The sequence below is a fragment of the Lepidochelys olivacea genome (genome assembly GCF_965140295.1).
Source record: "Lepidochelys olivacea isolate rLepOli2 genome assembly, chromosome: 7".
NCBI lineage: Eukaryota > Metazoa > Chordata > Testudines > Cheloniidae > Lepidochelys > Lepidochelys olivacea.
In genome coordinates, this window is record NC_140417.1 from 123,778,454 (window position 1) to 123,803,348 (window position 24,895).

The following is a 24,895-nucleotide window of genomic DNA, read 5'->3' on the forward strand; positions in this document are numbered from 1 at the left end:
TGCTCATGTCCTTGCCATCTTCCCACTCTCTTCTTTTCCTTCAATGAAACTAGAAGCTGTAACCTACCTAGACCCTTGCTGATCACACAGCACCTGCTGCAGGCACCCAAATACACTGCTCCACTGACGGCTTATTGCAGTCTGCTTCCTCTCTCCAGTCCCCACTCGGCCACGCTGCTTGCAGTGTACCAGCCCTTCCTAGACTGACAGATGCTCCAGCCAGTGACTGAAATTTGGGGTTGGGAGCTAGCTCTAAGGGGGATCTGGATATGTTAGGAGCGCTGATGGGTGAGGAGGATTCTGGGAGGTGATGATCATAAAGAGGATGCAACTTCCACCTTAAAATCCTATCCTGATCCCATCTGCTGTAGCCAGAAACTCTTCCTGTTACTGGCCTAGCACTCCCTAATGCCTCTCCCTTATGCCTTTATAAACTTAGTCGTCTTCCAGGTATTGAATGCATGGGTTTGTGACTTAAAGGCTATTACTACTATGGTGTTCAACACTGACTTTACATGTGTGTACAGAATTCCTCCAAACCTTTTTAAGCAACGCAGTCTATCCTTAGCCTATCAACATGGTTGTTGAAAGTGTGATAGCAACCACCATGTTTTAGTATTGCTTCCCTGGCCAGTGTGGACAGGATTTTTTTTTTTTTTTCAGATAATTGTTTGCTGAATGTGTCCCAAAGAAAGCCTCTGTCCTTAGATAAACAATCGCACGATTCCCAGACAAGTAATCCGTAGCTTAGGAGGACTGAAGAGGACAGAAGTCTCCTGCCTAGTTGTCTGAGCCTGTCATCAGCTGAGGAGCATTTCTGGAGCAGCCTCTAATGGCTCATCCTTCCTCCTCAACACCCTATATTCCCAATATAAGATGTGGTATTAGTAGTGCAGGATACTAGTCCGCTTTTCTGGGGAGAGAGAGCACACACCAAAACCAGCCAGCCACACAAACAGGCATTGGAAGACACAGCAGGAATGGTGCTGTCACTGATATCACAGAATCTGATGACGTGGTTCACCACAACTTAAAGGTGGGCCAGACAAATCTGAATGTTGGTAGTCCACTAAACTCCTGTGCAATCAGTCAGTAATCCTGTTAATATAAAGATACTGGAATATAGGGGGACAGTTGAATTTTATTAGCTACATTTACTCTTTATAAAATGGAATCTTTTGAAAACAAGTCACTGTAGGGAGTTCAGGGACATAAGCAGTGGTATATTAAATCAGGCTATCAAGTCACCTGCTTGGCATCCTACCTCCAACAGCGTCAGTATTGGCTGTTTTAGAGGAAAGTCCTAAACAAACACAACTTCTCCACTATACCTATTGAATGGTGCATTATTTATTAAGAATGAGAAAAATTCTGTCTTAGTCCTAACAAGCCAGTTGGCTTACACCTGAGGCTAGCTTTTTCATGTATGTATAAAATCTAGCTTGTGTAGCTTGCAAATATTCAGTTTCCTTTCCTCCCATAGAATAACATTGGGGATAAGAACTGAATTAAAGCTTACTTTCTTTCGCAGAATTCCTCAGAGCGAGAAGACTGTAATAATGACGAGCCCCCTAGGAAGATCATTCCAGAGAAGAATTCACTTAGACAGGTATGCAACTAGTCTCTTAAAAATACAATAAAACTTCCTAACAGCTTGAATCTTAAAGCACTTCAGGAAACGAGAGTTAGGTTCCTGACTTTTATCTGGAGCACTTGTCATGCTTGAGCCTGAAAGTTCTTTCTTACTCTCCTTAGTGGGAGAAGACAAGTAGCATTGTACCTGGGAAAATCAGATGAGTTGGGCTTTTGTGAATATGAACAGGGATATCCATTTCTGAGCAAGTATAACGCCATCAGCTGGGACTTTGTATCTGAGTTTTGTTTACTTGCTAATCATTGGGAACTCTCCAGCCTTGCTCTGTAGTACTCCCTCTGTCTCATTTATGCCTGTCTACAATACCTAGAATCTCAAGGTGCTTTACAAAGAACTACTATACTTAGAAGGCAGGCTTTCTTAGAGCCATTGTCCAGACTGATAACCTAAAAGTAGAGCTACTTTAATTTCCCTCAAAAAGTTTAAGATGGGTCCTTATAGATCTGCTCTGCCCCTGAACCCCGCAAAAGTTTTAACGTCTCTTTGATCCCTTCTCTATATTAAAACAAATTCCTTACCATCTTAATTTAAATTAAGCTCTATGCAGCAGGGAGTAGATCTTCCTGTATGTATTGTACATCACTGAGCACCCTGGTGTTCAACAAATAAATGTGTCAATATCCTTTAAAGAGAGCAGATTTTTCCTCCCGCCACACCACCCCACCCAAAAAAGTTAACTTGCCTAGCACCATCAAAAGGCCCATTTCAGCAGTTCCTCCATCCTGGCTGAGAAAAGAGGACAGAGATTTGTAAACTGGCTATGTGCGCCTGTGGTCAATTTTATAATATGTGTTAGGTACTTCAATACAACAGTAGTAGATACAGCATAGATAACTAGGCATCAATCCCTTCAATAATACTGTCGAAGGAAAAATAAGATTTTATTGAAAAAGTACTTCTTTCCTCCTCCCCCCCCACCCCCCCCCAGTTCAGGGGAAAGGGATGCTTGTCTTATACCTCAAGATCCAGCCATACAGAGTGTTAATGATGTATTCTGTGGTGTACATGATGCACAGTCCTGCTGTGAGAAGCCTGTGATCTAAAAGATAGAGATAATACAAGGTATAGTGGGATCCCCAGAAGGGATGTTAGATTACACTGGTGCATGCCCCCTCCTCCCGCTTTCCTATCTTTCTCGTTCCCTAACCTGCTGTCCTTACATAATGTTAGACTACATATTTTCTATGAGGGAGAGCCACAGATCCTAGCAATTGATCTTCAGCCAGCTTGCAGCTTTGGGATCAGAGCCAGAACTGTCTGTTGTAGACAGAGTTGTGGGGCTTCACCAGAGAGCCTCCTGGTTTAATTCTGCTTCTTCAGCTGAGGATGGGCTTTTCTAGGCCTTCCTACTGCTTCCGCAAGGTGCACAAGCATGCTGAGCAAGCCCAGAAAGAAGAGAGAGGAAAAGATTCACTCATCTGGCAAATGTCCTATCGTTAAATATGTTAACGGGGTCTTCTACATATTTTGTATCCTGCTGACTCATCAGAAAAGGGGAAGAAAACTGCAACCAAGCAATAATGATTGCAAAGCTTCCTACAAAGAATGTCACTCTCCTTGTGGTTCCTTGTCTTCTACATACAGCCGACAAGTCACTGGATACAACAGCAGAACATGGAATAACAGCATTGGGGGGGGGGATGAATGCAATGATGATTTCTCTGCCTGGGCGTATGCCAAGAAATCGGCATGATTCCAACTCAGACCAATCCAGCATGAAAGCAAGATTAGCTGTAAGCTTCTCCAGTTAGCACAGAACTGTCTTTCCTCCTTAAGACAAATGGGCCCTTGACTTTGTTTAGGAAGAATGGTTGTTAGAACTGATCAAGTGTCTCAAACACACACTGACGGTTCTCCTAACCTCCAGCAACACCAACAGGAGCCAGCATAAGAGCAGCCATCAAATACCTCCTGTAGATAAGGTCAGTAGAATAAGTCCCTCCATCAGAGAGAGGACTGGCTCTGACTCCATTGTTCTAGTTCCCAAAAGGATCAAGAAGGGATAAGGCTATTCGGAATCTAAAATTCCTGAAAAAATGCATCAGCAAACCAAAATTGCAAGTTGAGACATTGATATCTACCGAGAAGTCTGTCTCCAAAGGGGGCTTCTTATTGTCTCTGTCTCAAGGCAGTGTGTCCACATATACTAATATGATTATCCAATTGCAGAGCCCTTCACTTCACTTTTGGAAGCCAGTATTTCCAAACTTCTTCCTTACTTCTTGGCCTGGCGGCAGCTTTTGCACCTGTTAGAAAAGTGCTGTAACGCCCTAGATGTGTGTAGGACTCTGTCATCCTGCAAGTTTGGGGAATTGAAATTCTCTGATCTTTCTCCTCGGTTAGAGAAGGGCAAGAAACTGTCAGAGATTTCCAAATCTAGGTGCAGCATGTCAGAGGCATGCACAGCCATATGTTTTATTCTGTCCTCCAGTATTAGGGCACACTGAATAAGGGCAATGATGGTTTGGTTTTGTGGGTGGAAACATCTTATGCCTTGCACAAGGAGAGAAGCAAGGTGGCCAGTTGGTCTTTCATCCCCCTTCATCTTCGCAAAACACTACAGATTGGGTCTGTAAATTAGCTAAAGCAACAATTAGCAAAAAGTGTGGCATACAGTAGTAGTACCCCAGTGAAAAGAAATTAACTCTGTCATTATTGTTTGTATATAGTTTTATTTTTTCTTTCCCTCCTTGGAGACACTGCTGATAAAATTCCGTTGTTGGGAACTGTGGACCTTCCTACATAGAAGACTAGGAAAAATTATCCAAGCTTGAGAATTTCATGTCTTCTGATAGGAATGTCTGCAAATCTAACCCGCTCAGGATGACTTAGTTTTAGATCATGGCTCAGATTCACTGGTCAGTTTCAGTGGCGGTGTAGTCTTTACATGCCCTGCAGTAAATAAGTTTAAGTGAGTTGCTCCATTGCTTTACACTTGACTGCTCTGATTTTTTTTGTTGTACCGAAGCACAGCCTTTGCTTTGAAAGGTATCTCAGGCTGGCGGGCTCTTTTGGGGCTGGGGACCTGTGATGGTTAGATTCATAGACTCCAATTCCAAAAGAGACCCTTGTGATCACCTCATCTGACACAGGCCAGAGAACTTCCCCAAAGTAATTCCTAGAGGAGGTCTTCCAGAAAAACATCCAATCTTGATTTGTCAAAATTTGTCACTGATAGGGAATCGACCATGACCCTTGGTAAATTGTTCCAATGCCTAACTACTCTCACTGTTAAAAATTTACCCCTTATTTCCAGTCTGAATTTATCTGGCTTCATCTTCCAGCCACTGGAACGTCTTAGACCTTTCTCTGCTAGATTGGAGAGCCCATTAGTAAATATTTGTTCCCCATCTAGGTACTTATAGACTGTGATCAAGTCACCCCTTTGTTAAAATAAATAGATTAAGCTCTGTGAGTATCTCAGGATAAGGCAGGTTTTCCAATCCTTTAATCATTCTCGTGGCTCTTCTCTGAACCCACTCCAATTGATCAACTTCCTTCTTGAATTGTGGGCACCAGAACTTAGGACACTAATCCAGCATTGGTCTGACCAGGGCCAAATGTAGAGGCAAAAATAACCTCTCTGCTCCTACTCGAGATTCCCTTGTTTATGCAGCCCAGCATCTCATTAGCCCTTTTGGCCACAGCATGGCACTGGGAGCTCATGTTCTCTAACTATCCACCATGACACCCAAATCTTTTTCAGAGTCCTTGCTTCCCAGAATAGTCCCCTGCCCTATAAGCATGGCCTATATTCCTTGTTCCTAGACGTATATATTTACATTTAGCCATATTAAAACAAATATTGTTTGTGCCCAGTTTACTGAGCGATTCAGATCCCTTGGAATCCGGGACCTATCCTCTTCATTATTTAGCACTTCCTGAAATTTTGTGTCATGTACAAACTTTATCAAGGATGATTTTATGTTTTCTTCCAGACCAGACAGAAAAATGTTAAAGATCTTGTTCTGCTTCCAGAGCTGTACGTAGGCTAAAGACCATTTGATTCAGTCCTGTGGACTTTCCTACTAGAAGAAATGACATTTTCCGGTTGACTGAAATGAACTTTGTGAGAAGTTAGGGAGTTGAATGAGTGTAGCTTGGACGCCTAACATATTGGGGCTGGGAGGGCTTTCCACCCATGGTGAGCACCATGGAAGAAGTTGTGGGGTTTGGAACAGAGGAGAAAACAAAGTTGGGGATCGAAGCTATTTTTGTTGGCAAGAACATGACCAAAAAAATGAGAGCTGTGCAGAGCTCTGAAGCAAGGATTTGAAGGTTCTATTCTTGACAGCTGTTTGATATGATCAAATAAAATTTTGAGATGTAAAGTGAAAGTCATGGTAGAAAAACAGCCCTCAGAAAAACAATGACAAGTGGCAAAAGTTTTTGGCAACTTTATTTACGCTAACAAACGAATTTGCACACTGCAAAGTTATAAATTAATTTTAATAGGCTGATCCAGATGGTCCATTTGGAAAATGGATAGCTTGAGCTGTTGAAAATTAAACTAAATTTATCTCTCTCATACTTCAAACTGAAGCAAGCGTGAGAGGAGTGCCCAATAAGTCCAGCACATACAGATGGACCGGCAGGTCACACATGGGACTAATCTGATTCATTTTAAAAATAAATGCATGAGTTATTGAATCAGGTTCCTGTTTCAAGCCGTGTGCGTTTGTATGTGTGCGCGCGTGCAGCCTTTTCAAAAAGACTCACAAATGCTTCAGTGCCTTTTTAACCTGTGTGTTTCAATTTTAATTCAACCTCCTTGCCAAAAAACATAATTAGTTTTCGGGGCCTATCATTTAGTGTTAGACCCAAATGCTAGATTGATTAGGTCAGGCATTTGTTATTTTAAGGGCTACATCTCCATTCTTAATTTATGAAGAACATGAGCTCAATAGTCTTGGGGAGAGAACTGGCCTTTAGAAACTGTGAAGCTCTCTGGGGGCCCCTCAAGCCTTTTAGCTTCTGGGTGTTTTAAACAGAGCCATGAATGCAGATTTGTAAATTTATTGCAGTGCCATCTGGTTTTTTTGCAGGAACCGTATTATTGTTGGCTTGTATCTGTCTATTGTGGTGGTCACTCCCCAGGAGCTTGCCCTCATAGTCCTAAGGAAAGTGATGAATAGTGGGGGTCAACATGAGTAGGTCACAGGGCAGCTGTCCAGGGCTGCCCTGAACTTGATTACCCCACTGTTCTTTAAAAAAGACAGGCACAGTGCAGGTTGTTTAAAAAACCTCCCCTCCCTCTCTTGAATGGAGTAATAATGAAGTGTCTTTTGCTGCCTTGATTCCTTCTGTGGGCGGGCTGCGTGCAGGGAAAGCTGTGTCAAAGGTGCCTTGTGGGGAAGTGCTGATGGCAGCGGGATTGCTGTCATGCTGCAAACCAGACTCCATCATCTTCCAGATGGAAGTCAAAGGGAAAAAAAAACCCTTGCCTGCCAGCCCACTCCCCAAGTCCCTCCGCAGTTTCAAAAACTGCCCCCTTCGGCTTTGCAGCATAGAATATTACTGCAGTTCGGTCTCATGGATTTGAGATGATTTTTTTTTGTAAATGGGTGAAGCACCCCCTGAAGCATATTGTAGGCACTATTCAGAAGGTAAAACAGGAATGGTCCCTGACCTGAAGAGCTTGAAGTCGAAATGTAGACAAAGCACAACAAGGGAAGACAAACAAAAGAAGAGCAAGGGAATGGGAAGACAGGGGACAGCAACAATCGGACACCTTTCTTTTTAGTCTGTAGCTTTCCTTTTTGGGACTTCTCGCCAAATGAATCTCTGATGTGCAATTCTTAGTCCCATGTCTCATCTACTTACTGACTGTTATAAAGGGAAGCATACAGGTGCTACTCACGATGCAACTTCCTCTTTTAATCTAGATCAGCTATGCTGTAGTTCAAATTTTCGTTTTTCTAGAGAGTGGATGGGGCAGGGGGAGGAGTGATGTTCATTTTATAGTATCATATTGAACTTCTCTCTCACTATTGCGAATGTTCGCTAGGAAAAGGTCGTGGGGTGAAAAGCTTTGTCAGAGTAATAGAAATACTTCATAGTCTATAAAAACTGCTTTTTTTATCCTGTAACTGTTGCAAAACTAAAATGACTTCTTGCCTTTAATTCGGATTAAGCATTATAAAGTGTTAGTGAAGACCATGTTTGTGCTGAAGTCCAAGTTAAAATGAAAAGGTTGCCTTATGGCATCAAAGCCACTTGGTTCTTCCAACATTAGTGCTAATAGGAGCTGTCAGCCTTGCTGCATTTCTGCATTCCTCTGTAATTGAGTAAATTGCAAGTGTTGTCTACTCCCCCTGCCCTTTGTGTTTGTGTCCACTTACCATCTGAAGAACGTGGGCAGTGATAAATAAAGCACTGAACAGGGCTCTCTCAGCTCTTTGAAAGCAGCATGTTGCCAGCCCCCTAGTTGTATTTCTTTAAGTGTTTACGTTTTTCTGTATTCTCTCTCTTGTGTGGCTGGAACCCTGGGGATCCAAAGCCATGAGAGAGGCCAAGGAGCTAACAAAGTAGCTGTCCCCTTGTTAGCTTGTTCCTTTCTTCTTTAAAAAACAAGATGAAAACCATCTGGCTCAGGGCATTACATTTTCCTCCCCCATGCACCTCTATAGATGAAGAGTTTCACCTGCAGCGAGGGTTTACATTGATTAGGGAGGGAACCGTAATTCAAGCCTCCATCCACTTCAGTGATACTTTGCAGTCTTTAAAGGTGCTGACCCATTGAGTTAAACTGTCATGGGAGGATAAAAAAGGAGCTTCGTCCCAGGAGGTAACAGCTGCCAGGTTTTCAACACCTTGCGCGCTGCTGGAGAAATGTCACAAATTGTCAATGGAAAGAAAAATCACTTGGCTGCCATCTTCTCTTAATGATGAGCCTGATAAAATGAAGGATTTAAACCTTTTAAGATCAGCAAGGAGTTGTCAGAATAATCACTATATAAATCCAGAGGGATTTTGAACAATGGCACGGAAAAACCTTACCCCGAGAGGCAGCAAACGAGCTATCTGAGTTAGAATAACCTGATGTGGTTGGGGGTGGGCATGTGGTTATCTTTGCACAGTTGGACAAGAGGGAATGAAAGCAGCAGCGCAGAAGTCCAACATTAGTTTGTCTATATTAAAAAAAAAAAAAAAAGCCTGATTCATAACCCAGTGAGCTGAGAGAAGATGTGCTGTATCTGTGCTCTTTTGAGGACAGTTTGTTTTCAAACAGCTACCAGATGGCTAAATAGCACGACATTTCTTTTTCTTTTTTTTTTCCACAAGACATCCCGTTTTCCTTGCTCTTTTGTTTTGTTTTTGTTTTTTGTTTAAATGCTTTTACTCCGTTGAATAGCCCTGTGGTGCTTGGACATTGTGACGTATCCTTTTCTCCTACTTTGATAGATGAGGAAACCAGTGTAAGATTTAATGAAGATTCTGAGAACAGGCAGGGTGGGGTTTATTTATTTATGTGCTGTTTGTTATGGGTTAGTCATTTTAATTGTAGTGAGTAATTAGGAGGTACATGCAACCACAGGAGCTTTGTTATGGTAATTGCTCAAGAAAACCCTTTCCCTGTCTACCATGTGTTGAGATACTTCTTCCCTCTAGTGGCAATATTAAGGACTCTGGCTTTGCAGTAGGCAAGGTGTAATTGCAATATGACAAACTATGCTTTAGGGACAGTCTTGCAAATGTTCTAGTTTTTTGTTTGGCTATCCTATGTTTTGTCTTATCACTTCCCACAGAGACCCCCTCCCCCAGCACAGTGGGCTTTTGGTAGCAAAAATGTAGTCTTAAATGTGCTTTAAAAAAAACCAAACACCTCCACAATGGATTCTGGGTAATGTTTTGCAGCTTGACTTAATTTTAGTCTTCTGTTTCTTTAATTACCTATTTATAAAAATGCATTTAAATTTGTAGACATTATTTAATACTTTCAGGAGGAGCACCTCATTTGAAATAAATAAATAAATTTGCGTTTATTTTAGATAGTCCATGTGAAAGACCTTAAGGATAATTAATGCAGGTCTCCGAAGACCCTGTAAGTGAGATGAAACTGATCTTTCCAAATCTTCTGGAGTGATTTGTTTACATAACTTCTCACTTCTGCTGAATCCTTCAGAGTCTAATAACCTTTTTTTTAACTGTTTGGCAATTTGTGCTTAGCTACAAAGCCCTTGTTTGAAAAGAAGCAGTTTAATAATCTGCGCTCTGAAAATGATTTGGAGGAAGGCTATGGGTTTTGTCTTTTTGTTGTGTTTTTATTAGTGTTAGCTTTCTCTGATAAATCATGTAATTATTAACTAGTGAAAAAAATCTTATTGAACTTCTGGGTTGTAGTGTCTATTAAAAAGTGGAGTTTCATTCAGAGACTGGGGATTCTCTGGATAAATGGCCAAAGAAATGACTTTTCTACTGGTTGAGATCCTTATGAACACAATTCCACTTTGCGTTCAGTACTTGAGTCTGGCATTCCTTGCTCATCCAAAGCTCCATTGACATCTGCACTCCTTTACACTGGGGTCATGCTCTCTTTTTAAAAAGGCAGAAGTCTATCAGACCCAGTCATATAAGCATTAGAAAAATCTAATCTAAGATACTCATGGAGTGAGATTAGATATGTTTAGTGAACTATGGTCTAGCATCTGTGTGGCATTTTAAGCCCTTGGCTAAGAATGAATGCAGCTTTGTGGTTCCCGTTTTCTGCACCACATTCCTGCTCCTGACATGATTTGATGCTGCCATATATTTGTAGACTTTTTTTTTTTTATTAGAGCTGTTTTGCTATAGGGCTGCTTAACGTTCTTCTTGAACGGCTTTTGCAAGGTTAAGGGAATGCAGCTTGGTAACAAGTTTGTGTCATTTTAAATATATACCTCCTAGTAAATAAGGAGGAGTCTGGCAATCAATCCCTTTTAGTGTGTTATATGTTTCACCTGACAACTAAACCCTCTATTGATTAGCCATTACTTTGTTAGATAATCCCATGTCAGTGAAGCCACTGTAAAAATTAAACTCTTTAAAATGTTTTACCCTAGCAGCAGTGTGAAAATTGAAAACTTGTTCAGAATTACAGCCGGCTTTCGCAAAGAGGGTAGCTTTCAGCAAACTGGTTTATGTTTGCATGCTTTATATGCAATATAAAAACATATTAAAGCACTCCAACGCAAAGCTATATGCCTCTGGCATAGAACCAGGCTACCGTTTCCAAGTGCTCACTGTGCAAAGAACCCTCTTCTAATGACTCAAAGTGTGGGGAGACTGGAACAGGGTGGGTTCAAACTAGAAAAGATTCTTACTAGGGTTCAATTTTAAAGGTGAACTGAAAAGGTTTTTATCTTTCAAGACCTGGGTTCAGGGTTTTGTTTCTCCTGGAACAGTAGCTGATCGCCAAAGCACCTCAAACAGTGAAGGGAGCTGTAATACTAGAGTCCCTCAAATTCAGATGTCATGGAATCATAGAAGATTAGGGTTGGAAGAGACCTCAGGAGGTCATCTAGTCCAACCCTCTGCTCAAAGCAGGACCAACCCCAACTAAGTCATCCCAGCCAGGGCTTTGGCAAGCCGGGCCTTAAAAATGTCTAATGATGGAGATTCCACCACCTCCCTAGGTAACCCATTCTTAGGTTTACATGTGTTTCAGTTGAAACATAGCGCTCTGAACTTGGGCATGGGTAAATAAGTGAAGGAAGAATGAATGTCATACGGTGTCATAAACTGTCAACATAAGTGCATGCATTGCTAGTGATTTAGTGTCTTAAACTCTTTGTATTGATTTAAAAGAATACATAGATCACTCCTAAAGTTTAGCCTGAGACCTTTTTGAACGTGCTGCTGGCATGTATATACCTTCTCCAGGTTGCAGTATATTTGTTCATTGCACAAGATGAATGCATTTCCACATCCTTAACAAAGAAGTTATATACTCCTTGAAGTTTCATTTTCTTTCTCATCTTTTGTGGAAAGGTGAGGAATTATATGGCTGTTTTATAATTTAGCACTTACATAGTGCTTTATGCTGTCAAAGTGCCATGAAAACGGCCATTTGAGATACGTAGTACTATCCCTATTTTATAGATGAGGAAGCTGAGATTCAGAGAAATTGGATGACTTGTTGTCCAAGGCCACAGGGAGTCATTGGGACTAGAAACTTTTGAGTGTCCCTGTCCCTTGTGTGTGAATAAAAATAACGGGAGTTGTGCAATGCTTTGGAATAAGTGTTCTTCATTTATACACTGCCTTGCTCACTAGTGGTTCTGTGTGGTTATGATAGAGGTCACCCTTCCTACTGAGCCAGTTCTAGTTTTTAGATTCTGCTTCATGGACTCAAAATGGAATGTTGCTGGTTTTGTATTCAAACAATCAGTTCTTTCCCATCCCTATAGTTATTAATGTGGTTATTGGGTAGAATATTATTCTAAGGCTGACTTCTGAAAAGTAGGCTCGTTCAGCAGGCTTGTATACTTTGCCTGGAAGAGAGATGATTGGACCAGGACTCAAGAGCAGGGTTCAAATCCTAGTTCTGCTACAGACTTCCTTTGCATCCTCGGCAAATTACTTAATCTCTCTCTTTCTTCTTTCCGATCTGTAAATGGGGAATAATGCTTTTTTTGTTTGTTGTCTATTTAGATTGGGCCAGGGACTGTCTTTTAATATGTACCTAGCACTTAATCTATGCAGTGCCTAGTAATACATTCTATCATGTATTCCTATACATAATCATGGATTTATAAATTTGGGGGGAAGTCAGAATGGAGGAGATGTAAGTATAAAACACTGCAAATGCAAGATGCAACAGAAAATAGTGAAAAATCAGGAGGGTAAAAAAAATGCTCAATTATGAATGATGAGGAAACAAAGCATCTCTCTTCCTCTCTCAAGTTTTGGATTGAATTTAGTGAATGTTGATGCTTGTAAAATGAGGTTCAGATAACAGTGGCTGGAGCAATACATAGAGCAAGAAGGTGCTGTGCAAATTTCCTCATGACAGTTAGGTCAGTGCATCTGAATCATGATTTATGTTTTTATTCATTCTGATCTCTCTCCTGAGTAGGAAGTGCTAAACATGCCAAAGTGGTGGTTTTATGATGTGGGCAAATGTCTGCAAGGAATAGTTTGAGGCCATCAAATGCCTGTTTGCTTGTGACTTTGTCCCAGTTTGAATCTAGACATCCCACTCACTGCTGAAAGACCTAGTGCATTAGTCCACATAGCAGAGAGCCATTTGGAAGGATTTGTGTGTTTTGTTTTGTTTTTCAATTTCTCCTTCTTTTGGATCAAGTATCAGAAATTGCTGAATTCTATCTATACGCTAACCCCAGCCACTCTCAACAGATATTGGTGTTATGACTTGTGAGGAGAGCGGGGTGAACCAGGCCATTCTGTATTCCTTTACTTTAAGCTTCTACTTAAAAATAAAAATATATCCAGGCAGGATGGGGGGGAGGGATGTTTTGTGTCACCCCCCCCCCCACACACACACACACACACACTGCATAGATTTATTTTATAGACTAGTTTGAGTGGGTTTCGAAACTTCATTTCACCCTGTTTTCCTCTTTTGTTCAGGAAAGACAAGTGATTCCGAAATGTAGTAGAATGGTTTCACAGAGTTGTTAGAGTATCTTGCACCAAAAATCTGATGCCTTACAGCAAATTGTGTGCCTCCATTCAGAATTTTTTTAATCTTTCCACAGACCTACAACAGCTGTGCCAGACTGTGCTTAAACCAAGAAACAGTATGTCTAGCGAGCACTGCTATGAAGACTGAAAATTGTGTGGCCAAAGTAAGTAATGTTGTAGTTCTGTTATCTTTGTGTCAATTTTGTGAGCAGTACCTGTTTTTTTCAAAAACTAATTTTTAACATACTTTAAACAGAAAACAAGTAGTTTGCTCAGGCCTTCTGTCTTTCACAATTGTACCATAGGCTGACCTGGCAGTGTGCCGCATTCCTAAGACTGTGATAAATGGGAGTATGGGTCCCCAGCCACCCAGATCAACGGGCTGGATGTCCTGTAGAAGCAGTAACTGTTCCCATTGTGCCGTTGTCTCCAGTACCCTCTGCTGGTCAATACCCAGAGTTACATGAACATATGTGGATGGAGGCTCTTCGCAACATGGGGCCTTTTGTTGGTTGGTGAAGAGGAAATACAGAAAGAACATTGAAGGAAAACCTTGTAATTAAAAGAACAAACATAACACGATATTTGGAGGGAAGGGGAAAAGAGAATTGGAAGAAAAAATGAATATGTTCATTTTCACATCACTATATCAGATAAGATACTTTTGTAGGGCAATATAATAACTGGGTGGGGGAAATGTCAGTAACCACCCAGCTCTCGGTTTGCTTTTCCTAAAACTAAGTGTAACTAGCATAAAATAAGATGTATACATGCGGGATTGTCAGTGAGCAGAAAACATCCTAGCCATGACACTGTATGTATAAAAAGGGCTGCATAAAGGATCTGTTCAGCCTTGCATAAGCTCCATGTTTCCGCTGGAAAGAAGTTCGGTGGGCATGCAAGACAGATCAGAGCATGCAGCCACCTGTTACTGAAACCAGCTGGCATTTTGTTGCTCTTCTGTCACTATCAAGCGACCGGTAGAAATCTTGCTCCCTCTTCTGACTTATTCCTTGGATCTTCCTGAGATTCCCTTTTCTTGGAGTTAATTTTGAATGGCTGTTAAATCTGCCCTGTCTGTTCAGGACTCACATTTCTGCTGGCCTTTGAAGGTGCTCCTGTCGCTCCATCTGTGAACTGTTCCATTGCACAAATGTTGGCTTCATGTTGCACACAAGTGATCCAAAGGGCAGCTTGCAGTGATCCAAAGGGCAGCTTGCAGTCACCCTCTGTTAGAGAGGGGCAGCCTTGTGCAAGCTACAGATCCTTGCTTGCCCCTTGCTGCCCAATGACCCTCTTTGATCAAGAGGTACAGTATTGCATTCTGCCACCTGCAGTCATGCCCGTTGTTATACAACAGGGGTCAGCAACCTTTCAGAAGTGGTGTACCTAGTCTTCATTTATTCACTCCAGTTTAAGATTTCGCGTGCCAGTCATACATTTTAACGTTTTTAGAAGGTCTCTTTCTGTAAGTCTATAGTATATAACTAAACTATTGTTGTATGTAAAGTCAATAAGGTTTTTAAAATGTTTAAGAAGCTTCATTTAAAATTAAATTAAAATGCAGAGCCCCTGGACCGGTGGCCAGGACCTGGGCAGTGTGAGTGCCACTGAAAATCAGCTCGTGTGCCATAGGTTGCCTACCCCTGTTCTACAAAATGGGTGAAACGCTCCTGACAAGATACCAAAGTACACGATTTGTAGCCCTCAGCAAAATGCCCTTGGTATTTAGCATTTTTCATCCTGGGGTCATGATGCCGATCACAAGCATCCTACAAATGAGCCAGTGTCCAACTACTACCAAGATAGTCTAAGGCTTCCATTCAGGGCCCACCTACTATGCGACAGCTCCTTTTGACCTGATCAGCTGGTTTTGAGGAGGGGGTGTGGTAGAATCACAACCATTAACTTCATTTGAGCCCCTCTGAATTGAAATTGCCCCTTCAAAATGGTAGGGACAAAAATGAAATCACTCCTTACAAAAATATGTTTAGCGGGCTACTGACAAGCCACGAAGCGAGAGTGCCAGAGATTGCAAGACTCATTTTATGTTGTAGAGATGGAGCTGAATTCTGGCCCCAGACATGGAAAAGCACATGTTCTTAATACTGCATCTCCAGGATATATGTACCCTGGAGATGGAGTATTTATATATATTTTGCATTGGTTTTGCATCAGCTTAACAGGGGCTTCTTTGAGCACGTTTCCCTACTACGTAGGGATAATTGCTTTCCCTTAGTAGTGGTTTCTGTCACTGACAGATTACTGATGCTGTTGTTTTGTGGTTACAAAACAAAGTGAACTTGGCTTTCTCAGGACCGCTTATGCTCCAGGTGTAGCAAAGGACTTTATAAATTCTCTGTTATAAATTCCCTGACCAAAAAAACCAAAAAACTTCATTAATGCAGAATTAAGGTTGTCTGGTGGTATCTTGCAGCTTTCCAGAATGTCAAGTTCAGTAAAACTCAAAACTATGGAAATTGGGTAATAATACAGAGATAAGGTACACACCAATGCAATCTTAACTCTGCCCTCCTGGAGCTGACAGAGGCCACTGGGAACTATCTGCGTGCACTCTAGCTGCATTTTCTGTGTTAGGTGTAGTTGTACTGAATGGAGGAGGCATTAGTTGGAGCAGATTGGCAGAGCTGTGATTGTGATATGAGGGGATCTGGTCTGAGACCCCATGTGTGATGAAAGGAAGGAGGCACTTGTGTACCTTGAAGGATCCAGTATCCATCATTGCATTGCTGTTGTTCTACACTCAAACACTGAGTCTCCTCCCCAGAAACAAACCGGCATGTGTTAAACTTTACAACTTCTTCACTCCTTTTACAATCCTTTAGCCTTTACACACAGGATTCCAACAAACACACAGCTCTCATATCCCACCTCACTGCTGACAATACCTATGGTTAGAAGGCCTCTATGTCCTGCTACTGACAACCAACACAAGTGTAGGTAGCTCTTGTTCTATGCAGCTCACCTAAAAACAAGTTTTGCTTGGCAAAGAGAAGGTGTTTAACTGTGCTACAGTTCTCATGTGCCCTGTTTCCTGCATGAGATGCACTATCTGCAAAGGCAGAATGGGAGTGTGTGCGCTATGGGTGTACTGTGTCATCACTCGGGGGCAGAGTTAAGGCTGCATTGACCTGTACCTTACTTCTGTATTTCTTTGTTTTCAGAGGTTTAAGTTTTGCTGAACTTGACCCTCTGGAAGGGCACAAAATACCATCAGGCAGCCTTAGCTCTGGGTTAACAAAGGTTTTTCTCAATTAATTTGCTAGTTTTTTTAAGAGAAAGAGAAATGTATGTTAGAGTTAGTGGTCATTTAGGCAATTATAGTTCTCATTTAGAGTTCCATTGGACACATACTGTAGCTAGGTAATAACAGAAAAAGCTAGCATTTACATAGCACTTTTCATCAGTAGATCCCCATTTTAGAGGTGAGAAACTTAGGCACAGAAAGCTGAAGTGACTTGCCCAAGGCCACTCAGGAGGCCAGTGGCAGAGCCAATAATAATCCTGGTGGTTTCTCCATTAGGCCCTATAGTTGCTATGGGATTCCTGAGTGCTCTTCCACACTCCTGTACATTTTGTTCGACTGGAATGGAGATAATGGTCGTGCTTTGAAATATTTGCACTGTGTGGTGGCTAACAGGGCCAGAGAAAGAAATCTCCCACACGGTCTGTGTCACAAAATCTTGACCGTTTTATTACAGGATTGCTACAGTAACTTTAGGCAGGAGAGAGAAGACAAGTGTGTCTCTCTCCTTTTCCGCCCCCTGCCCCACCATCTTCTGCAACATGTAGCGACCCCACCAACATTTGCAGCTCCTGCTCGCTTTCCTGTCCCATTAAGCCATTAGTTAGCACTGTAGAAGCCATGCTGAGCAGTTGTTCCTTGCTGTCTCCTGCCTGGTGCTGCTGCGTACACACATCACAGGCAGCAGCTTACTTGAGGGCTGTGCATTTCCTTGATTATGTCACCGAGTCCATGTTGCACATCAGGCCGGGCCCCTCACCCACACTATGCAACCCCAACTGGGCTTCCTGCCCCTGCTTCAGCCAGGTTTCGTGGGCCATGCCTTAGCTCCACCCAGTTCACCCCCTTCCAAACTGGTCCACTCGCACTCTGGCCAGCCACCCCACTGACACACTCCACAAAGAAGTGATATGTACCTTAATGATTCATTTCCTGGTTTTCAGTTGTTTACATTTATATTACCTTTCCCCCCCAGCTCCCATGGAGAGGGGCTCAGACACTTCAAGAGGAGCAGGGTCCCCCAAATCCCAGCACATACAGAAGGGAAGATTCAGGACTGACAGGCTCCCACCTCTAAGCCCCCAACTTCCCCTGCCACCCTTCCCATTGTCCAGTCCCTCCTGTTCCCCCAATCCCCACCCCTTCCCCCTTGCCTGAGGCCCCAACCACTTTTCCTTCCCCTACCACTTTATTGCATTTATCTCCCTCCCCATAATACCCCCAACCCTCAATGCAGACCCTACCCCTATTCTCACCTACTCTTCCACCCCTAATCACCCTGCTCCACCCAGTGAACATTCACGTGTATAACATATTTTCTTTTCAGAATAGGTTGAGCACTTTCTGAATTAGTTATTCTACTCAGGTTACGTTTCTCACAAAAACAAACCTTGACAGAGGCTTGTTTTTCCCAAACATTAACAGTTCATTCTCAGCTTTCTGCTCAGGGTGGGTTTCAGAGGTCAAAGTTGCTAGAATCTGCAAACATTATGAAATGCTGTGGTGTTTTTTTTTTTCCTAGAAGTATCTCGGCAACCTCTTGGTCAGCTGGGTCCAAAGTTGGGTCACTCACCCTACCCTCATTCCCATGAGACACACACAATTTCAAGACAATCCAGGCATGTGGATTTTAGAGCACTTGGAAGAGTCACCCTTTAAACAGAAAAGTCTTCGCAAACTTAGTAGTAGAGCTGGCACTCAATAATATTGTATGAAATTAGTCATCTGCTGTATCCAGATCACCCACACCGGATAATACTGAAAGGATAGGAGGCTCTGCGAGGTGTGATGGTCTCAACCCCATGGAGAAAAATAAAGCCTGAAACAAATCACTCTGAGGTGTGTACTGCTCTGTTCTTGTCCGTGGGTGTTCCCCATCCTCCCTCCCCAGTGCTTGAGAAATCTGTGATGTGCATCAAGCATGCCCGTTCTTAGCTCCTCACTGCAGTCTCAGCAGTGTGTGGTGCATGCTTCCAGCTTGCCTGTTCTTGGCTTCCCCAGATGCTGACTCACATGCAGGGCTCAGGCCCCTTCAGAGGGAAGCAGCAGCCCCCCAGATCCTGGCTCACAAGGAGAAGGGCTTTGACCCCCTTTAGCATGACAGGGCTCCCCAAATCCCCTGATGCGGGGCAGGCAGGGGGCTCAGACACCCCCAGGGGGACAGGGCCCCATAGATCCCAGCTCATATGAAGAAGGGGGGGGGAAGGGGGCATACTACCATATAGGGGCAGGGCCTACTCCCTGATCCCAGCACACACACATGGGAGATCAAGGAAAGAGGCAATGCTCCTGTCTTGTAGTTCATATGTAGAGGCAAGGAGGGACGATCAGACCCTCCTAGAGGGACAGGTGGCCCCCACCAAATGCCAGCACACACCCGAAAGTGGAGAGAGACACTCGAACTCCACAAGAGAGGAAGGCCCCCTCCAGATCCTGGCGCACACAGGAGGGGAGAATGTGGGGCTGACAGGCACCCTGCTCCTATTCTCCCCCAGTGCCCAGGCCATTCACATCCATGTCCCCCTTCCCAGTCTCCCAACCCCTCTCCCCTCCCCACCCCATTCTCATTTAACCCCCACTCTTCCACCCCCCAAACTCCCTTCCCTTCCAGCTAGCATTCACATGCCTGTTTCTTCCAAAAATAGTTTAATTACGTTCCCCCAAATTTAAAAAAGAAAAAAAAATAAGGCCGACAGAATGTAGCATTATGCCTTCAGACCTTTTCCAGATTTCTGTCCTAAGTGAGACTTGACGTGCCACTGGCTGAGCTCCTTGAGCTATCCAGCTGCGGCGAGACACTTCTAGATGCAACCTATAGGCTCTATAGGCTCCTCTGTCTGCATGCTCAGTGTAAGCCATTCACTCGTGAGCATTAGCTATGTGCCTACAAGGAGAGCTGAACTCTGGCTAGCGGGTGGCATGCTCTCTTTGCGGGTAACTTTCGAGCAATTGAGACCCTGGTGTGTTGATCCCTGTCTGCGAACAAAAATATTTTGGTAAAATCCAGGGAAACCATTGAGGTATGGGGTGGCGGGGGGACCATGTCTCAGGAACCCCTGGGTCAAATTACCCAGGTACACCAAATTTCAAGACAATATGAGTAACTGCAGATTTCAGAGCACTTTGAGTCAAGCTTGAAACAGAAAGCTGATCTAAGCCTTAACTCTAGTAGACGTGTTGGTCCACTATAATCCAGTTAGCACTATACCAATAGCTTAGTAACTGCATGGCAGTGGTGCGACTGTTAAGTGCACTCAGGGTGAAGGACTTAAGTGGGACTTAAGGAGTTCATAGGCCATGTGCTAGCTCTCAGCACGGGAGTGGATTTCATCCTCCATGATTGATATGTCTCATAGCCTGGGGTGTTACAATGTGTTTTATGGAAAGGGGAATGTTGGCAAGGTTGAGTGGGGTTCCTGCATGTCAGCACTCTGTGCTTAAAGTCCCACAGGATTTTCAACTTCCGTTTAGCCATCCAGTGGTGAAAGACAGAAGGGATTAACATCTGATTCCGAGGACTGCACCTTTAACTGTCTGATTACCCTTTCTAGTACTGCACTGTAATGTCAGCACTGGGTAAGAATCAAGTCCTAGGCTCCACGTCAGCATCATAATTCAGTCTCTCATAAGCTTTGTCATTCATTTTTTATCTTGCTTCTGCGCTATTCAACAGGAAAGTGGTCTGTGCACCACTGCTGCTGAACTTGACCTTGTTTGCTGGGTTTGCACTTGATGTTTATCTGATCTGTGCGGTGGCTGATGTGCAGTTTCATCTAAGATTGCAGGTAGAGTGACTTCCACCTCCCAGAGAAGCTTTTGTTTGCCATTCTCCAGCAAAATCTGTCTCTAACTGGTATCTTCTGTGCAGCCTTTCCGCTGTAATTGACCTAGTCAGTGCTCTTCTTCCTAATTCAGAGAAAAACACAGGAATTTTTTTAAAAAGCTTTAGATCTTCTTTTTTTTTTTTTTTTTTTGGATGTGAGGCGCTGCGGCATGGGGATACCACCTCCAGGCTCACCCAGTGGGCTGTCTGGATCTATTTTAAGATGTTGGGTACTCAGTGTTCTGTATAGTGCAGAAGGTCTCAAACTTCATTGCACTGTGACCCCCTTCTGACAACAAAAATGACTACACGACCCCAGGAGGTGGAACCGAAGCCCAAGCCCACCCAAGCCCTGCCGCCGTGGATGGGGAGTGGGGCAAAATCGAAGCCCAGGTCAGGGGGCTAAAGCTGAAGCCTAGGGGCTTTAGCCCCATGTGGGCGGCATGTAACCTGAGTCCCGCCATCCAGGGCTGAAGCCAAAGTCTGAGCCCCACCACCCAGGGTAGTGGGGGCTCTGGCTTCGACTTTGGCCCTGGGCCCCAGCCAGTCTAACACCAGCTCAGGCAATCACATTAAAACGGGGTTGCGACCCACTTAGTGGTCCCCACCCACAGTTTCAGAACTGCTGGTATAGTGCTTTTCTCACTGTCTGTACTCAAATAATCCATAGGCTGATAAGGAGCAACGATTGTTTTTGACAATGAAATGCTCTGAATCTTATCTTGCATATGGGAGTTCATTCTACTCTTCAAACAAACAAGCCCTGGTGATTTTACTGCTGCTGAGATTCTGCTCCTGGCCTCTGTCCTGCTCTTTTGCTATGAATTTGTTTTGAAACTCCACCATGTAGGAATTTGGCCATATTTGGATGCAGTGAATTAAATAAAGAGCAGACGTGGTCTTTTTTTTAGACGCATTTGAAATTGAAGCACTACATTTCAAGTTGCAGTGGGGGAGGTTTAGGTGGGATATTAGGAAAAACTTTTTCACTAGGAGGGTGGTGAAACACTGGAATGCGTTACCTAGGGAGGTGGTGGAATCTCCTTCCTTAGAAGTTTTTAAGGTCAGGCTTGACAAAGCCCTGGCTAGGATGATTTAATTGGGGATTGGTCCTGCTTTGAGCAGGGGGTTGGACTAGATGACCTCCTGAGGTCCCTTACAACCCTGATATTCTATGATTCTAGTGGAGTAAATCACAGTTTACTGTAAGGTGTTTTCAGTTTGTAGCTGTTACCTACAGTCCACTATTTGTTACTTTGGTTCTCAGGAGTAACTCCCATTGATCTTTGCCATCTAATCCTCTTCCGTTGGGTACATTACACAAAGGTGGTGTTGATTTAGATACGTTTTTTGCAAAGGATATTTGTGTTAAAAATTATATGTGACACTTGCTTAGAGTTTAGTCCCCACACAGACCATAACATGATTGGGAAACAATTCCTCACCCCCAAACCTCTCACGCTGCTGCTACTGGTGTGCAGCTACAAGTGGACAACCTCCCCAGGAGTTGCTGATATATGGTTAAATAAGGTAAAGACCTAGCATGAGCTGCAGCTCCAAAGACAAGGTGTTGATTTATAATGAGGTTTATTGAAAGTTGACCAAATGAGCATCTGTTCCTATTGTTCGTTCCATATTTTGTAAGCCAGCATCTCTGAGCCAGATAGCGATGCTGATGTGCGCTTCACCCTCTACTAGAGTGGTGCATGTTAAAAATTCCCTGGCATCTGGTATGCCACCGTGTTTTCTGTAATGCATTTGGATGTGCAAATAAGGTTTCTCATCGCTGTTCAGCATCCTTTCTCACTTGCTTTCTGCTGCTGACCTTCACCTCTTATTCACTACCTTTGTCCATTTTATTCTCCCTCTGCCCCAGAGGTGATCTGGTTTAGTTTGGCTCTTCAGGCTTTTACCAACTGCTGGCTAACTCGGAAGGGTCCACAATCTCCCTGGCTGCACCTTTACTGTAGATGGCGCATTTCCCTTACTCAACAGGAAGGTCTTGTCTTTCTGCCTTCTCATAAACTGGATTGCACTAGACCCAGCTCTCAACCCCTTCCCTCCCCCGCTCTGGTAGCTTCCCTTCTCATTTGAAGGGTTCTTTTAATAAAGGGTTTGCTTGTAAGTTGATACCACAAGGTCCCAATTCCACCATTAACCCATTTTTCTGTGTTCAGTTGGCAATTCCTGGGCTTTAAATGATCGGCAGCTAGTTCAGCCTCGTACATGTGCTGTACCAAGTGTTCACTCTATTTCATATTCCATGGTACTTCTTCCTTCCTAGCTTTCTAGAACATTCTTTGCTACCCACATGGTATCACTCGTTCTTTTCAAGGTCACTTTTCCAGCCCCATTCTGGCACAAAACAAGCTTGTATTTGCACTCTGGGTTTGGCCTGCTTATGATGGGGAAAACTCCAGTTTAGACAGTGCAGTAGAAGGAATATGCTTTCTTTCCACCTTCCTGATGTCCAGAGTTCTGCTGTACTACATTGATTATGGGTTCTTGATTTCATATACAGCCTATTAGGTTGTAGTCAGTGGTTTTATCCCAAAGCATGTTATCTGTTCTGGGCATTGTCCTTACAGGCTGACGGTCATTACTTTTTTCAGAACCTGAGTGAGTATAGTGGTTGATCAAGGGACTAGGTGTGAGGATTCCTGCATTCTGTGTCCAGCTCTGCCATTGTTTCTCTGAGACCTGGGGCAAATCACTTCACCACAATGTCTCAGTTTATCTCCCTCTAAAATGGGGCTAACTGCCTCATAGGAGTGATATGAGGTTTATTAATAAGATGCTTTTGAGATCCTTGGATGAAGACACCTACCTATGCACAGAGTAGTATTTGCCAGCTCAGCCAGCCCGTTTTCTGCATACGGAGACCTAGTTATCTGTTCTGGCTCTGGAATAATACAAGGCCGCTGGATGTTTTTATATGACAGTTTTCTTTTGGGAAGGCTTAGTTTTAACTAGTTAGTTTCACCTCCTGTGTTCTGAAATGACCCAAGAGGTGAATAAACAAAAGAAGCGAGGAATGGGGATAGACTCGCAAACCGCCATCTTTTTCAGGCTCTGTGTACCACCACCTATTTAGAAACCTTAAGCAAATAAGTGTTCTCCACTGCAATCTCCTAATGGTCAACTCTTAGGCCTGGTCTGCTCTAGAAAATTAGGACATTTAACTATGTCAGTCAGGGGTGTGAAAAATCCACACCTCGAGAAGTTGGAGTAACCACGCCGAAGTCTCCGGGCATTGCTGCGCTTCCAGATGTGGAGCACTTTGAGTTAAACCAGCCTTCGTAGCGCGCAGTAGGGAAAGCGCTGCAGTCTGTCCACACTGACAGCTTCAAGCGCACTGGCGTGGCCACATTTGCGGCACTTGCAGCAGCATTGGGAGGGATGCATTATGGGCAGCTATCCCAGCATGCAGGTGGCTGCAACGCGCTTTTCAAATGGCCGGGGGGGGTGGAGTGTTACAGGGAGTGTGTTGTGTGTATGTGGGGGGAGAGAGAGTGGGCTTTTTGGGGGGCTGAGACCATGGCAGCATGCTGACTTGTAAGTTTAGACAGCAGCAGACCCTCCTCCTTCCCCCCGACCTCTCTCTCTCTCACACAGCATTCCACAATAATGGTTGCTTTGTCTCGGAGGAGCTAAGCAGCTGGCTGTCAGAAATGGAGCTTTCAACGCAGCAGCCGTGTTAGTCTGTATCCGCAAAAAGAACAGGAGTACTTGTGGCACATTAGACTTTGTGTCTCTAAGGTGCCCCAAGTACTCCTGTTCTTTTTGGAGCTTTCAACGGGCGTTTCCACATTCCTACAGCCGATTCCAAACAATGACAAGAGTGGCCACTTGACTTAAGGGGATTATGGGAGGTTTCCGGAGGCTGATCAGAGCGCAGTAAAGCAACGCCTCGTTCATGCTGGTGCCGCAGCAAACGTTATTCCACTCACCGAGGTGGAGTACCAGTAGCGCTGTGGCCACGGAGTCAGAGCGCTCTACGTGCCTTGCCGCTGTGTACGGGTAGTGAGCTAGTGCGCCCGGGGCTCCTTTCCTGCGCTGTAACTCACAAGCGTCGCCAAGCCCTCTGTGTAGACAGCACTAGGTCAACGGAAGAATTCTCCCATCAGCATAGCTACCGTCTCTTGGGAATGGATTATCTACGCCGATGGGAGAACGCCTCCCATCTGCATAAGTAGTGTCTACACTGAAGCACTACAGCAGTGCCACTGTGCCACGGTAATTTTTTAAGTGTAGATAGGCCCTTAGGCCTGACCTAAGGTTAGGTCAACGTGAGCTGCCTTGTGTCGATCTAGCCGGGGAAGCGTCCTCACTCAAATTTGGCTCCCGCTGATGTAAGTGCCTCTCTACACCGATAGTAACACCTCCTCAAGTGGTACAGAGTCATGGTCAATGTAGTTAGGTTAACACAGTGTCCGTGTGGACACCGAGTTGCTTACGTCAACTGTTACTGGCTTTCAGGAGCCATTCCACAATGCCCCACACTAACAATACAGTCAATATAAGCGCT

General features: G+C 43.8%; 1 protein-coding gene across 13 annotated transcripts in view; it reads left to right on the top strand.

The window, feature by feature from the left end:
* BTRC (beta-transducin repeat containing E3 ubiquitin protein ligase) overlaps positions 1–24,895 on the top strand; it is a 171,308-nt gene that overhangs the window by 78,574 nt on the left and 67,839 nt on the right. For 9 of the 13 annotated variants that reach the window (XM_084633284.1, XM_084633291.1, XM_084633290.1 and 6 more), the window contains 2 exons: positions 1,532–1,609; positions 13,354–13,443. In XM_084633284.1, coding sequence (XP_084489410.1) covers positions 1,532–1,609; positions 13,354–13,443 — 168 coding nt within the window. The remainder of the gene's footprint in view (positions 1–1,531; positions 1,610–13,353; positions 13,444–24,895) is intronic. The other 4 variants (XM_084633296.1, XM_084633287.1, XM_084633285.1 and 1 more) reach the window with 1 other exon arrangement.